A 16,003-nucleotide genomic window follows, 5' to 3' on the forward strand; every position below is an offset into this window, starting at 1 on the left:
CTGTTTAACCTGGATTATTGCCAACGAAGTGGAACACAGTTTGCTCATTTACCTAATTGTTTTTATTTACGTTAATTGACAGATTGGCATTGGTTCTGTTATTTTAAACAGTTTGACTTAGAGAAAGATAAAATTGTTACAAGGGAAAGTTTGGGGAAAGAGTCACTGAAAAAGTAGAGCACTGATCCAAATCCAGTCATAAGCACTGGAACCATACTATGGTACTGAAGGAATTTAATAATTAGGATATTGTCACCCAATGGTTGGAGAGGGTTTCCACGCCATACAGAGGAACGTTGAGGTAATCGAGTGATGTAAATGAGAAGAAGCCATTGCTACCTTTAGAGCAGGGTAAACACAAGGGAAAAGTTGGGTTATTAAAGCTCAGAGGAGGGTTTCTGTTGAGCGAGGGCTCAAACCTCTGAGACGTGGGCTCTGGCCAGTGCTGGTACCTCTGCAGGGATCTGACGAGTCTGGTTCTTAGAGTGTGCAAGTGTGAGGCTGGAGCCAACTGGTGATGACAGAGCAAAGGGCTGTTACTGCTGTCGGGATGCTGTTAGGAGCAGGAAGCAAACAGAAAGGAACAAGTCTCTTTTCCCCTCTGCCTTTCTCCTTCCCTCCAGGGACTTCTATTCATAGAACCCACTGGGAAGCCAGCTGGCAAGGGAGACATGTAGTTTGCAGAGCCCCAGCCCCAGTATTACAAACCCAGAGTGTGAGAGGGTCAATATGGACTAGAGAGATGATAGCTTAATACATAGCATTAGGAGTAATTAAATAGAGTCTTAAGCAATGGTCGTTAATTGCCTTCCAGCTTGAAAGACTCAACATGATCACATACTCCAAGACCTTAAAAAATTAAAAAATTAATATTCTGTTGAGCTTGTCTGCGATTAAACACACACTAGAATATGCTATGTCACTACAGTTATCATTTAGTCGTCCAATCTGGGGCTTACATGGCAGATACTTTTTAGGTGTTTGTTTCCATATAACATGTCAGATAGTGAGTCCAACGGAGGAAATAAAGCAAGTGAAGGGGGGATAGAAATTGAGGATAGGGTCACCTCTTTCATATGGGGTGGAGATAGAAGGTCTCTATGATACAGTGAAATTTGAGCAAAGATCCAAAGGAAATTTGAGGGAGAAGGCAGTGTGAATATACGGGGAGGGGAGATATTTTCAGTAGAAAACCATTGAATTTGATAAATGTGAGGTTGGTGAGGATTTTGCAAGTGGGTGGACTTTTTTGTGGGTTCACAGTTTAGCTGTTTGCATAGCTCTCCTTTAGAAGACTGTGATTCTAGTAGGGTGACATCAACTTATTATCAAATACAGTACCAAGTTCAAACATTCCACAAAGCATTGCTCATCTCTTCTGCTGAGGGAAAAGCTATACTTCTTCACGCAGCAGGTTATAAAAAATTTGCTGATGGTAAGGGGAATGAGCTGAGTACATAATGGCCCACCTTCCCTATAAAATGCTTTCTTTGTTTCAGAGTCAGCTATGAAATTCTAATAATAGTCTCAAACCTTTAATTTGGATTATTTGAGTAAATGTAAAATGTCCAGCACTGTACATAATTACTTCTTTGTTAAGATGTCAACCTTTGTTTTTTAGTTAAGAGTTAATGAACCTCGATAATTGGCCAACAGTCTTTGAGGCAGAAAGTGGGATGGACACCATCAGTACTCTTAACCCAAAACAATGAAATCATTGTTGGCAGTAGGATCATGTTGCCTTTTGTTCAGATAATTTTCTTCCTGGAAAATACATGCATACTTGGGGTTTAATGGTGCCAGAAATATTAATAAGTTAGCTATAATTATTTCTGAACCAGTTCATCACTCAAACAATAAAGGTGAACTTATCTTAAAGTTAGGCAACTCAAATGGTATAAAACCCAGTTAACACTCTCAAGATAAAGGGTTTGTGTTCTGTTTGGTTTTGTTTTTAAAAGTCAACAGCAATTCTGACCCTTGAAAGAAAATGAACTGTACCACGTAATATAAAATCTCTTTTTGTAGGTAGTAATAATTTCCAACAGGAAGGTGTGGGGTGAGTATGTCTTCACTTGAGGACAACGTAATTTAAGACTGGACATTTAGAAAGTGGAAATTTGAGTTACCTCAGTAAATTTGTTTTTAACTTTAAAAGGAATCTTGAGAGTCAGTGGTGCCAACTAGAAGGCAAGAACTTGGTTCTGGCAGAAAAACCACCCCATATAGCTTGTGTTTTCAATTAACCTCTGTGCCTCGGTTCCTCTTGCTGTTGGGAAGGGATAACAGTCATCATCGCTACCTTCCATGGGAAGTAAGCCTGTGCTTTGACATCCAGGCTGAAGATGTTATATCAACACAAGTGATTAATAGTAGAACATAATGCATGTATGCACATAAAACACCGGCATGGTGCTCTTTTAATGCTTATACAACATCTATAAATACTGCTCTTCCATGCTCTCTCTTCACTTTAGGTCAGAGGAGAATATAATCATAGCATGTCACTAATCCAATTACTCAAAATATGGAGGAAATCTATATTTTTAAAGCTCCGTATCATCCTTTTGAGAAGCACTAAACCTGCTAATCCCTCACCATCTCTGTAGCGATTGCACAATGGCCCCCCATATTAAGCCTTTGGCACCTTTTCAAGTGTTGGCTAAATTACTTCTTCTGGAAACTGGAACGATGGTGGTAAGGCCCGGGGAATGAAATTGGCTAGCGATGTTAAAATTTTGGTTGTTTAACATTTAACTGACTCTCAACAACGTGTTGAAGTGCTATCTAAACAGATAATTAGCCAGTCGCTGCACAGTGGGCTTTATCTAAATTTAGCAGTGAAATTAGGTTTAGAGAATGAGAAAATAGGGAAAGAAACGTTCTCAAGGGAAATGGTGGTGTCAGCACAGCTGAGGAATGTCACAATAGCTACATTTCGTCAATTATGATCATCATCAGGGGATCTCCCGTAGAGACGCAGGACAAGGTTTATTCATAAGCGCATCCTGAGGATAGGCGATGGAAAGGAGTGGCTGCAGGAGACAGGCTTACAAAAGACGAGAGAGAGAAAGAGAGAGACACACTAGAAAGGGGGTGGAAAAGAGGCACTAAACGAGAGCGCTGGGAGGCAGGATGGGAGGCGGAAGTTAAGAAAAAAGAGAGGTAGGCAGGGGTAGAATGGTGTGTAGCTTTGGAGGTGAGTAAAACATTGTAAGTCAGTGGGTGGAGGGTGGGGGAACCCTAGTGATGGAAGGGGCGTGCTCCTGGCTGCAGGCAAGCATTAGTTTTAGCTGCGATAGGCGGCTGAATCCTTGTTCGACTTTTCTTCTTCCTGGAGTCACATTTACAGCTATCTAGTGGAGATGGCAGGACCTCCATCAAATTAGTTAATGGTATCACGACTGAGGACGTGTGTCCTCTGCCTCCGGACCCCCTTCGGGACAGTCCAAACTGTCCGCCGCCCCTGCAGAACCGCCAGGGGCCGTGGCTTCAAGGTCAGGCCACCAGGGCTGTGCGTGGCGGGTGGAGGGACTGGGCAGAGCGCGCAGCCATCCGGGGTGAGGGAGGGTCGGGCTGGATCCCAGACCTCTTTGGGGCAAATGCTCAACACTCCCCGAGGTCGCTTTGCCGCGATCAGCTCCAAGGAACACAGGCAGTGAAAATAAAATTAACACGTGCGAACATGCAAATGAAACAAAACCAAGGAAAACACCACCGCACTCAAGGCGCTCCGATGAGGGGGATCCATGGCCTCCTGTTGCCAGTCGCCCGGCGAGGACAGCGGACAGCCCGGCGGCTGCAGAAGCAAGAGCGAGAAAGCGAACCTTCTGGGGGGCCCCTTCTCCTCGCTCGGCTCCGTTGACCCCTCCACCAAGCCGCCCTCCCAAGAGAAAGGAGCAAGAAAAACGCCTGTGCAAACAAGTCTCGGGAGGCCGGGGGAAGTGGGGCTGCGAAGGAGGAAGGGATTCGGAGAGCGCCGCTGTCCCGGAAAGCAGGAAGCAGGAGAAAGTCTCTCCTCTCAGCCCCCTGCGTCCCCCGCCAGGAGGGAGAGGACTAGTTCTCCAGGCTGCGGTCAGCCCCCTAGACCGGGACCTTTAGCGTGGGCAACGGAAGGGCAGCCCATCCCGCCTTTCCCGCCTCGCCGCCCCCCTCCTCCTGCCCGGCGCTCAGCCAGAGGGAGAGCGCGGCCGGGGCGAGGCGAGCAGCCAGCACGATGGTCCCGCCGCCCTCCGCCTCCGTCAGCGCCGGGGCAGCGGTGGACCCGCGAGGGGCGGAGTGGGCGAGACCATTGGAAACGTTGGGAGGGGGGGACGAGGCGGGGACGAGGCAGGAACGAGGGGCGGGGCCTGCTAACCTATTCCAGATTTTCCTGTCCTCTTGAAGACCCTGCTTTGGGAGAAACCCGTTATCAAAGTGGAGAGAAGAGATTTTTTTTTTTTTTTTTTGTGAAGGGGGAGGAGCGTGTGTAGGAGGGCGGGGTGGGAGGAGACGCGGCTCGCAGTCCGCGAGCAGACGGGAGCTGGAGTTGTGCGGGGAGGGCGGGCGAGTCCCCACGCCGGCTCTGAGGGTCGGCTTCCTCTCCCCCTCCCGTGCGGGGCGGGGTGGTGCGTTCCGAGTTCCCAGGAGTTCGAGGCGGGCGGGTGCCGGGGGGAGGGGAGTGGCGGCGGCGGCAGCGGCGGGCGGCTCCCGCCTCAGCCTCGGCAGTGGCGTCGGCGAAGGCGGACTCGAGGCAGCCGCGAGCGCTCGGCTGAGTGTCAGCGGGCGGGCGGCGACGGCTCCAGAACTGGGAGTTGGGGACGCGCGCGCCGGACCTTCCGCCGCCGCCGCCGCCGCCGCGCCGCGGCCGCTGCTGCCGCCGCCCAGAGCCTAAGGCGCCGGGGCCGGGGGAGCCGGGGGGGCGGGCGAGCGAGCGGGCCGGGGGGAGGGTGGGGGATGGCGCGGACCCCGGGGCCGGCCCCGCTGTGTCCCGGAGGCGGCAAAGCACAACTTTCCTCCGCTTCTCCCCCCGGGGCCGGGCTCCTGCTGCCGCCCCCGACGCCGCCGCCGCTACTGCTGCTGCTCTTCCCGCTGCTGCTCTTCTCCCGGCTCTGTGGTAGGTGAACCGCGGCGGCCGGCGCGGGCTGAGGGAGGCGCGACCGAGGGTCCCGGCGCAAAGGGCGGCCGGCGCGGGCCGCCCTCCGGGGCGGTAAGGCGGTTGCGCTCGGCGGTTGGTTGCGCGAGAGGGTGCCGCGGACTTTGGCTGGAAACTTTCTGCCGCGCCCGGGGCGAGGCCGGGGAAGGGCCGGGGCCGGCGAGCGCTGCGCCGGCGGGCCGCTCCCCTCCCCCGCTCGCCGCGCGGTTGCCCCACGCCGAGTGCTGGGTGCGCCGGGAGCTCCTTCGTGTTGGCTCCGGGGACCGCTACCTCCTCGCCCTTTCGCGGAGGAAGCCGAGAGCGCGGACTTCGGGGCTGGGACGAAGGTGCCGGGCTGCACGTTGGCCGCCTCCTTTTTTCCCTGGTGGCCGCCTCCTTTTTTCCCTGGTGAAACTTGAGCTGTGAGGCCGGAGCCCTCCCGGGACCAGAGCCCGACGGGATGGGGATGGAGGCTTAGGCTCCCGACCCCCTCGTGGCCTTCCGCTCTGGAGAAGGCACCATGTTAGCCCACCCTGCAGCGTCCCTTACAGTCCGCTTCCGCCGTCCGGCTCGGTTCTGCCCTGGCAGCCTCGGGATCGCTTTGCCTTGAGCGCGTCGCCGCCTTCCAGTTGATGGGACGTGGCTCGCACTGTCCGTGTTGATTTGAGCGAACCCTATTTGTCCTCAGGACTTGGATTTGTGGGTTCCATACCTGATTGCAGCGCCCGTGCTCTGGCTGTTCCGATCAAAACAGACCCCGCGCCTCTTCCCCGTCTCTTCCCTCATTTTGTTACAGCTTTACTGTCACATTTGGGAGCTAGTCTCTTCCTAGGTATCCGAGACTAGAAAACCACTTGTTAAGGATCGTGTAAAAAAAAAAAAAAATCTGGCCTCAGACGAGAGAGATGGACGTAAGTGATCATTAATGGAAGGCGGTGATCTGGGAACGTGAGGCCACACCAGTTTTAGGGGATTAGCTCTAGCTTTTGGAAATACTGCAGGAAGTTATTCATTCGAGGACTCTGACTTGGTGAGGAAGGTGAAGCAAAACTTAGCCTTGCGCAAAGATTGGTGTAGCTAAGACATTTTTATTGGTACGTAAGGCTGCTGTTGGATCTGTGATTAGTGTAATTGTAAACGAAACCAGAAATTTCATCAGGGTTTATTGAAAGGAGAGATGTGTGCGGATCTCTGGGATGGTGTGATTTGGAAGAAAGAGAGTCCTGTTCCGGGAGGTGTGTCACGGTAGTTGGTTATGAGGGAGGCAGAGTTTTCAAGAGATTGAGTGCCCCTTATAGGCTGAGAATCTCCTCTACCAGTTCACCACCGTCTTTCAAGCTCGGTAATGAAAAGTTCTGATTTACAGCGCTTAAGTCTGATAAGTGGCTTGTTATCTAATCTGCATTGTATGTGTATCTCCACTCCCCAGCTGTTTGGTTCCACCATACAATTCTTAATGCTCTTAACCTCTTTAAATTGATGCAAGATTCTACGTTGAATTTGTATACTGTTCTTTGCCATTAGGGAGGATGGTGGATTACAGTCGAGGGGGAGAAAAGTTGGAGGGGGTATTAACAGTTTACTATCCTGATTTAGATTGTGTTAAAGACTAAGTGAATATTATTTGTACCTCTGATAAAGGCTTATCTTGCTAAGCAAACAAAGCCTTGTTGAAGACTGAAACTAGGTGATATGTGCATATAATCAAAGAGGTTGAATTTGAATAATAATTTCATAGTGCTCGTACAAGTGAAGGGCTGATTACTTTTGAGGGAACACACGGTTTTCATGTAGAAGAAGAAAGGTATTTTGGTTTTGTTTTTTTTTAACATCCTTTTTAGTAATGTGCTTTTGGAGGGGCTTGATATTTTTATTTAAGGTCCTAAAAATTCAAGCAGTATAAGCAAATGGATTGTGATTTAGAGCAGGTGTAAATTGAAGTTTTTAGAGTCAGTTTTGCTGGTAGTTGTAGAGACCGGCACTAGCTTTGTGTTACTGTGCACTGTTCTTTTAAAGAGTTTCCTTTTCTGGCTTGTAGTGTTAATAACACCCTAATTTGTGAACCCTTATGACAAGTTTTTTGGTTTTTTTTCCCCATCAGCCTCTCTCTATTTTAGAATTCAGTCTTTGAGTAGGGCACAGTTGTCCTGACTTACGGATGCTTAGTAAGTATGGAGGTAGAATTTTCTTCATGTAAGCTGTTTCTTGATTTGACATTCATAATACTACTTACAAGGTTTTGCCTGTACTAATGTTTGAGTAGTCAGTTTTAGAATTGAAAAGATCTTTAAAGAGATGATTTTCTGGTGATATGTTAATTAGAATATTTTACTTGTTTAACATGTACAGTTTTTTTTTTCTTGGCTGCCTTTTTTGATATGCTGTTTACATTTAGCATGACCTTAACTATGCTTAACATCTGCAGTATCATCTATTAGTACAAGATAGTTTTTAGATCATGTTCATTTGCTAAAACAAAACCCTTGCAACTGGTAGATTTGATATTCTGAAAGGTGGAAAAAAATTACATCCATATTGTTGTTTTGAGGGTGTATACTATCTGTCTTATTTGAAGAATTGAACTTTAAAGTGAGAATTTTACAGGGTTACAAATTGTCAGGTTTTTTGTTTGTTTTTTAAGCCTAAGAAGTTCTTAGGTATAAAGGTCAAGGGGACTAGATTTACAACACCAAGTGACTTGATAAATCCCATTTATTTAAATCCCATTTTTCTAGAATTCCGTATTTCTTTTTTTTTTAATTTAAGTGTAGTTAACACATAGTGTTATATTATTTTCAGCCATATTTCTTTATGATGGCAATATTCAGTTCGTATGTGATCAGATTTATCTCATTTCCCTTCCAGCATTTTTCTTGAAAGGTAGAGACTGTTAGCAGGGATATGGTATCAATGAAGGAGATAATAAAGCCTTATTTGATCTTTGTCTATTCCTGTTTGAATCTGGGATTCTATGATTTTCCATTTTCATCAAGGTTTTTTAAATTTTTTTTTTTTTAATTTCTGAGAGAGAGACAGAGAGAGAGAGAGAGAGAGAGAGAGAGAGAACAAGCGACAGGGGAGGGTCAGAGAGAGAGGGAGATACAGAATCCGAAACAGGCTCCAGGCTCTGAGCTGGGAGTCAGCACAGAGCCTGACATAGGGCTAGAACTCACGAACCGTGAGATCATGACCTGAGCTGAAGTCAGATGCTTAACCGACTGAGCCACGCAGGCGCCCCACATTTTCATTAAGGTTTTATCTGACGATAGATGTTAGAAGATGATAAGAAAAGAAGAACTGTTATTAAATTGAATCTTTAACAGCACTTTCAGTACTTTCTATATTCCTGGCACTTGAAAGGCACTTGGGGACATAAAGCATGAGTAAGGCAGAGTCCTGGCTTCAAGGAGCTTACAGCATTGTGGTAGACATGTAGAACGTTGTTGGTTATAGGACAGTCTAGTGTTTATGATAGAGATCTGCATGAGGTACTGTGGGGTTGCCCAGAAGAGGGATTCCAAAGGCGTTAGGTAAAGATTGTGAACTGAGAGAAATAAAATGACTTTTTAAAATCAGTGAGGCAGATCTTACTGAGATTAGACATTGTGGTAGGTGGTAGAAGTTTGTTCCTGTCTCTTTCTGATCTTTGTGGTTTGGATACTAAATGGGCAGTTAGATTCTGAAAAAAGGCTGCCACTTACTAGCTTTGTGAGTTGTTGGCAAGCTATTTAGTCTCATCTTTAAAAAAAAAAAAAAAAAGATATCACCTTGCATATAGAGTTGTTGAGAGAATTAAAGAATGAAATAATAAAACACAGTACATGGAATATGGTAATAAACATTCAGGTGTTAGTAGCATTTATTAGATTGCACGTCATAAACTAACCTGCCTGGTATTTGCCATTCTTAAATTTTACCCCAGTGTCTTGAATAATTGAGCTTTCAAGGTAATTAACTTAATATCTTTGCACTTTATAGCTTTTTTTGAATGTGTAGTGCAGTCAGTGCACTTTAAATATTTGTTAAATTTGTTTTAGATAAATAGTCAGAAGACCAGTTCTCAGAATATTAGGATACGGTGAAACTAACTTTTGTAATTGTATGGAACCAAGTTGAATCTTCTCTCGATGTGGAATGCATTTTAGAATTTGGCAGTTCCATAAGGTCACTTGGAATGTACTGAAAATGTAGAGTTGGAGAAAAGTGTCACAGTAGGCTTCTACTTTATCAAGTTACTGATAGTGTCAGGTTGTAGCCTATAATGTATACTGCCCATAGAAATCTTTCCGCATCCTTAACAGATATAATTGGAAAGTGAACCAAATATAAAAGCAAGCAAAAAGCCCCAAATCTTCCTTTCTTGGATTTAGCCGTAGCATCAGAAATAGGAACTGGAAAAAGCTGGGAATATATATTTGTGTGTGCATGTGTGTATTTACTGTCTTGTTTGTTTCATTATGCTTACATATATTTAGTGATTCTGCAACTCTAATGGACATTTTGCATTTGTATAGTTAAGTTAAACTTACGACTTATTGCCTATTATTTGAAAATTAGTGAAGAGAGGCTGGCTGAGTTACCTTTGTTAAAAATAGAGTATTTTGACATTTTATAATTTGCCCCTTTAAAATGAGAGTAAATAACATAGCATATTCTAATATCCATTAAAGTCCTCATAACAATTCACAGTAAGAACTAACTAGTTTGTGAAAGATGGGCATTTAATTAATAATAGCTATTAATATGTAAAAATTAGGATAAAATCAAATAATTCTTAAGATAGTAATGGAATGATTATTAAAGATGATTTTATGTTCCAAGCCTTTAGATCCAAAAACTTAGGTACAATAAATGTCAACTTTTGGTTACCTTTTGTATTTTTATCTAAAATTCTTTAAAGTCTCGACTCTATCCTTTCCTGAATTTCATAAAACTTAAGATTTCCATTTTTTTTAATGTTTATTTATTTTGAGAGAGAGCGAAAGAGTGATCGTTTATGGGGGAGGGACAGAGAGAGAATCCCAAGTGGGCCCAGGAACCGAGAGATCATGACCTGAGCTGAAATAGAGTCGGATGCCTAATCGATTGAGCCACCCAGGCACCCCAAGATTTCTATTTTGATAATAGGTTCAGACAGTTAATAATTTATTTAAATAAAATTTGTTGTGAATCTTTATCAAGGGTGAGCTTTAATTTTTTTCCTAAATGACTCACTTATTATACTATAGGTAATTAATTTAAAATTTTAGTGAGAGCTCCCCCTTATGAGTTTGGAAACAGCCATATTGCAGGCTGTTTTATACTCATGCTATACTATTTTAGTACTATTTTATAATAGTACTGTACTATTTTAGAAAGGATACTGTATTCCATACTTAATCTCAGTGGTACATATTCACTTTAATATAGCATTCAGGGTGATTGTTTTTCTTTCAGTCCTATTTACTGCCCAGCATTCATTCTGCTAATTAAGATGAGTAGGAAAGAACTACCTGTTGCACTGTGTAGCTACTCATAAACTGAAGTTTGAGGCATGTGTAAAAATACACCAGCTCATAACTGGATTAAGTGGCTAAGAATTGGCAGTATGCTTTTTGGCACTTCAGATGATTATTTTGTAGGTAGGTGTAAGATAGTAAATTATACCTGTGGGCCTATAGATAGGAAAGTATTTTTTTTTTAAACTTTGAATTCCTTGAACTTTAATGGCGAAGAGAAATCAAACTTGTTCTTATTTTAAATAGGTTAGCTTTGCACTGAGTGGAGGTTTTTTTTAGGCTCTCAGTTTAGGGTTATTCAGAAGAAATAAAATTAAAAGGAAAGGCAGTGCTATAAATCACTGTTCTCAACTAGCCAGGGTCAGCAGAAGCAGGGTGTGTGCGGGTGGGTTCAAATCCTAGTTACTAGGGAATCTTTTTCAAACAACATTCAAACAAGCCCCACTCTGGATTTACTGGATATTGACAATTTTTGCAAGAGGGTTGGGGGAATAGAGGCTGGGGATTCAGACATTTGTAGCTTGAGAGACATCTTCAGATGATTCTTTTTTCCCGTGATGAGTGCTGTTATTACAACATTTAAATTTATGATTTGACCAGATGTGGCCCTTCTTCTGAAAGAAATATAGTCTACTCTTTTGTTCACTAATGTATCAGAAGTGCTTGGCATATAGTAGGCACTCAAATTTCTTTATTTCAAAAGTTTAACAGCATAATCAGATTTAAACTAGCTAGCACTGTCCAGTAGAAATACAGTACCAGCCATATACAGAATTTTAAGTTATGCCACATTAGAAATAAAAAAAGGAACAGGTGAAATTTACCATAATCATTTATTTTATTTAACACAGTATGACCAAAGTATCACTTCATTGTTCATTTGATACTAAAGAATTGAGGTATTTTACATTTTCTTTCCTAGTAAGTCTTTGAAATTTGGTGTGTATTTTAACTGGCAGATTGTTACTTAAACTAGCTATATTTGATGTGCTCAGTAGTCAGGTGTGGCTGGAGGCTACCATATTGGACAGTGCGGGCCTAAACTATATGTGTTTCTGAAGTAGGTGATGCCCTTCTCTGCTCCTTACTCATAAGGCCCCGAAGAATATTACTCTTCCTGCCTAGCTAGTGAAATTCTAAAATAGCTGGTTTAAGATCAGTTTTCTCTGTGAAGCCTTCCCTCACAACTTTTTGACTAAAGTGAGCTTTTCTTCTTTCTAGTTACTCTTGTATTTGTTATGTAGTATTTAATTATAAGTTGTTTTGTGATGTGTGCTCTTTGCAGTAGAGATCTTGGTTCATGCTTCATTTTATGTGTCATAACACGTATCAGAATAAACACAAGTTAGTTTTCATACTATATACATTTTACTAACATTTGTTTTTTTGCCCACTAGTAACTGTTTAAGGAATTGACCCAATTTGCTATACCATAAATGGCATGAAGAGAATAGTTGGTTTATTATTTCATCTTCCATGTTGAAATAATAAAATAAAGTAGAATAATAGTTATAATAAGTAACTATGAAGCTTTTGTGAACTTGATTTTATTTCTTATCTGATCCTAGATATCTTTCATTCCTTAGGCCCTGGACGCCTACCCTCTTTTGTGTTTAATAATGTGACATGTGGTCATTAGAGGGAAAAGCATGCACATTCTATTCACTTTTTTTTCCCTTCATGTTTTTAGGTTTAGAGCAGTGTTTGCCAAAGTGGTTTTGTCGACTTCAAGTCTCAGAAGATATGTTTCTGGGAGAAAGCACTGTGGTTAAATAGGCTTGGGAATGGAAAAAACTAACCATATAACCCGCTTATGTAAAATCATTATGTGCATTAATTTACTACTAGCCTAAATAATTGTTCCATAAAATATACTGTTTTACAAACTAATTAAAAAAATTCTTTTTTGTGTAATACCTGTTACATTGCAGAAGCTAAGTTGTACAGAACATACTCGGAAAATATATCCTTAGAGAGATTTGTATATTTGATATTATTCCTATTTTGACATTCCTATTCCTCCTTTTCTAGATGAGGGGACTGAATATGTACATACGTACAAAGGTGTTTATAAAACTTGTCTAATGAACTAGAAGAGGTTGGTAGGTTTTAAAGTTGTTGCTTGATGAGATAGTTCTTCATTGTTGTTGTTTTTTTTTTTCTAAAAATTCTCTTTACTCTTTCATTTTGTGTCGTTATTCCTCATTGTCTTACCCATTTTGAATCTGAGACATTTGCAAAATTGATCTAGGAGAAATACAGGTTTTTTATTTCTCCTCTTTGGTATTGCAAAATCAGCTGTGTATTATTTATTTCAGGACATATGTGGTTTAAGCTGCTTATGTGTGACATGCCTCACTTTATGTAGAGCATATCTCACCCTGGGTTTGAATTTTCAACATAAAGTATAAGATTAAGGTAGCTAATCTGTTTTGTAACGGAAACATGTCAGTGTTGTTATTGGGAAGGACCTGAAAAAGACCAAGAGGCCATTGTAAATATAGGTGCATACAGCTAAGACTCCAACTCGGTGTTGAGAATATTGTGTACAATTAACAATGTGCTTGACTTCTAATCCCTTAAGTTTAGAGGAAAAACAAAAATGTTAATGAAATGTTAGTAATGGTAAACTGTGGTGAGATCATATTCGTATAGTAACTTCCTGTGTGTTATCCATGATAGACGTGATTGTCATTATTACCAGATTATCTTAGACTGTTGTTTTTGAAATTTATTAATATGATTTCTAATTTAGCCATAGCTACTGTGGGCTAGATTAAGATTCATTTCACAAGTGTCCTGTCATTATGAACTCCAAATTCCCTTCTAATTTGATTTAGATTAGAGATAATCATTCATGGCTAGAAGTTCAATTTAAATATTTGCTAGGTCATACCGTTAAACTGCCTAGTTTTAAATCTGCTCAGGGATACACTGGTTATTTTATTTTAAATCCAAATTTTAAGAAGCCACTCTCTTATTTTTTATTGAAGAGACTCAAATGGGAGAAGGTACTTAACTACAGTTTTATCCTTCTCATTATGGGCATAGGGCTAGAACATCATAGCTTTTTTCACTAAACCATGAGTCTGCATTTGTTAATGGCTCTAGCAGCTGCTCTCAGTCACCGATTTCTGCTTGTTAAACTTAAGAGAGATAAAAAGATACCACGAACAAAAGCCTTAAGTAACATGTTCAAATAATGCAGTTGTATTGACTATCAACTTTTATAGTAGCTTCTCCATTCCTATAAGCATTGTAAGTATATGATTATAAATATAAATCTATGATGATTTTATACAGCTTTGGCTAATGCACATTAAAACCAGAATGAACTTTAGTAATGAAGTATAATAGTAAGGAATTCCTATTCTCTTTGAAGTTGTTACTTTCTGTTTGTTGTACATTAGTGCAGTGTCAAAGATTTATTTTTTTCTTTTAAAGCTTATAGGACTTTTAAGGTTACCTGACTGATTTTGAATAATAAAAGTAGGCTTATCAAGGCTAGAATTAATAACACTAATGAAGACATCTTTCTTACGAAGAAATAAGACTGTTTGGTTAGACTATTGACATTCTTCTCTGTATTCAAGATTATGAAAAACATTTCAACTTTTAGATTCTTAAGAGTTAGCAATTTTTGGTGGCTATTTTGAAGCCATAGATTGTCTAACAAACTTATTTTTCCACATGTGTATAAAAGGATCTGCACATTGGTACAGTTTTGATACGTTGATTGTGAAAATGTTTAAATACATAACTAGTTGGTGAAATTTGTATAGAGCATGCAGAAAAGTCTCTTGTCTTCTAAAAGTTTGAATCCTAACAACATCTGCTAAAATATAAAAACAAATCTAAAATTGCTTAAGAAAAATGCAGATCTTTGAGGATACTACTGTTGCTTTGCTGCCCTCTACAGTCATCTAAAATAGTCACTCTTGATTTTTCTTCCATCAGATGATTAAAATACTTACTTGATTTGTGAGTGGGTTGAGTAATATTTACTCAGTATATTTTTTTAGTTAGCCACAGCAGTTGATCCATACCTATAATGCAGAAACTAAAGGACTTAGAAATTGGAGCAGGGGATAGATTGGGGACTGTTGAATGTCTGTCAGAAAATAGGTAATATATCAACTGAGTGCTAGGTGGTTTAGAGAATATCACAGTGAAATAAGACATGGTGGTTGGTCCCAAGTTTATAGACCTATTGGTAAGACTAACTGTATGTTAAAATGTATACACAAAAAGATGTTTGTAAAAACATGGCAAGTAGTATGGTACAGTCTTAAAAAAAAAAAGATCAGTAAGATCTGGAAGAGCCAAAACTAATTAGAGGAGATGAAACTTTTGAGCTCTGTCTTCAAGAATGGATTAAATTCAGACAAGTAAAACAGGGTTATTTCAAACAGGGAAGAGGATATTAAAACAAAGCATCTGTTACACAGAAAGGGCTATGCAAGGGGCCTTGGAGTCTTCGTACCTGGTAAATGTAAAATTTAATTGTTAGTAGATTTGGAATTAGAGTGTGTGTGTGTGTTTTAAATCCAGTTATTTAGCCTCTCTGCCTGTTTCATTCCCTGAAAAATTGGCTAAATACTTCACTTACAGGGTTGCTGTGAAAATTAAATGAACTGCTTCATAAACTGCAATACAGTGCTTTATAAATACAACTAACAATAATGCAAGGGAAAGAGAATTGTCTTATATTAGATATATAAAAGTATTGTGGGATTATAGAAGGAGGAGCAGTTTTACTGACAAAGGAAGAAGACTTAATAGAAGGCCTAATTTTGTAGCTGAACCTTGAGGGAAGAATTTAGATTTCCATTTGTGAGGGAAAGTCAAAGAAAACGAGGGCATTCCAGGCTGAGAAGATCACTGGACTAAGAATTCTGTGGAAAGAATGTTCCCGTGTGGTTCAAGCATGAACTTTTTGTAGGGAAGTCATGGGTTTTCAAATACCTTACTGATACTGAGGAGACTATGTGTGGTAGGCAGTGAGGAGCTTTTGAAGGCTACTGAATCTGTCTGATTTGAGGATGTTGTATTGCTCTGATAGCAGTGTATAAGGTATATTGGAGATATGAGAGACAAAAGGGAAAGCCATTGTAATTGTGGAAGAGAAGGTTATGGAGACAAATGGCAATTTGGTAGGAGGCTTGAATGGAGGGATGGATCTGAATAGATTACCTACTGTTTGGATATCATAGTGGGTGAGAAAGGAAGAGTTGGTTATGAACGTAATGCTTCTGTTTTGAATGGCTAGAAAAGTATGGTAAAGGTATTGATTAATTTTAGTCCAGTAACTTTTTAGAGGCATTTAGGGCATTTAGGCATTTGCAGTGCCTTAGGGACATATTTTAGAGCCATAGTTGGAAATTTATTATGA

The 16,003-nt window shown here is 41.3% G+C and overlaps 1 protein-coding gene across 2 annotated transcripts in view; it reads left to right on the top strand.

The window, feature by feature from the left end:
- Nucleotides 1-4,918: 4,918 nt before the first annotated feature.
- NECTIN3 (nectin cell adhesion molecule 3) overlaps nt 4,919-16,003 on the top strand; it is a 123,967-nt gene continuing 112,882 nt past the window's right edge. For both annotated transcript variants that reach the window (XM_039250342.1, XM_039250341.1), the window contains exon 1: nt 4,919-5,095. In XM_039250342.1, the coding sequence (XP_039106273.1) occupies nt 4,936-5,095 (160 nt within the window). In that variant the 5' untranslated portion in view covers nt 4,919-4,935. The remainder of the gene's footprint in view (nt 5,096-16,003) is intronic.

This window comes from Hyaena hyaena, unplaced genomic scaffold (assembly GCF_003009895.1).
Source record: "Hyaena hyaena isolate Hyena2069 unplaced genomic scaffold, ASM300989v1 scaffold_366, whole genome shotgun sequence".
In the NCBI taxonomy this organism is placed as follows: Eukaryota; Metazoa; Chordata; class Mammalia; order Carnivora; family Hyaenidae; genus Hyaena; species Hyaena hyaena.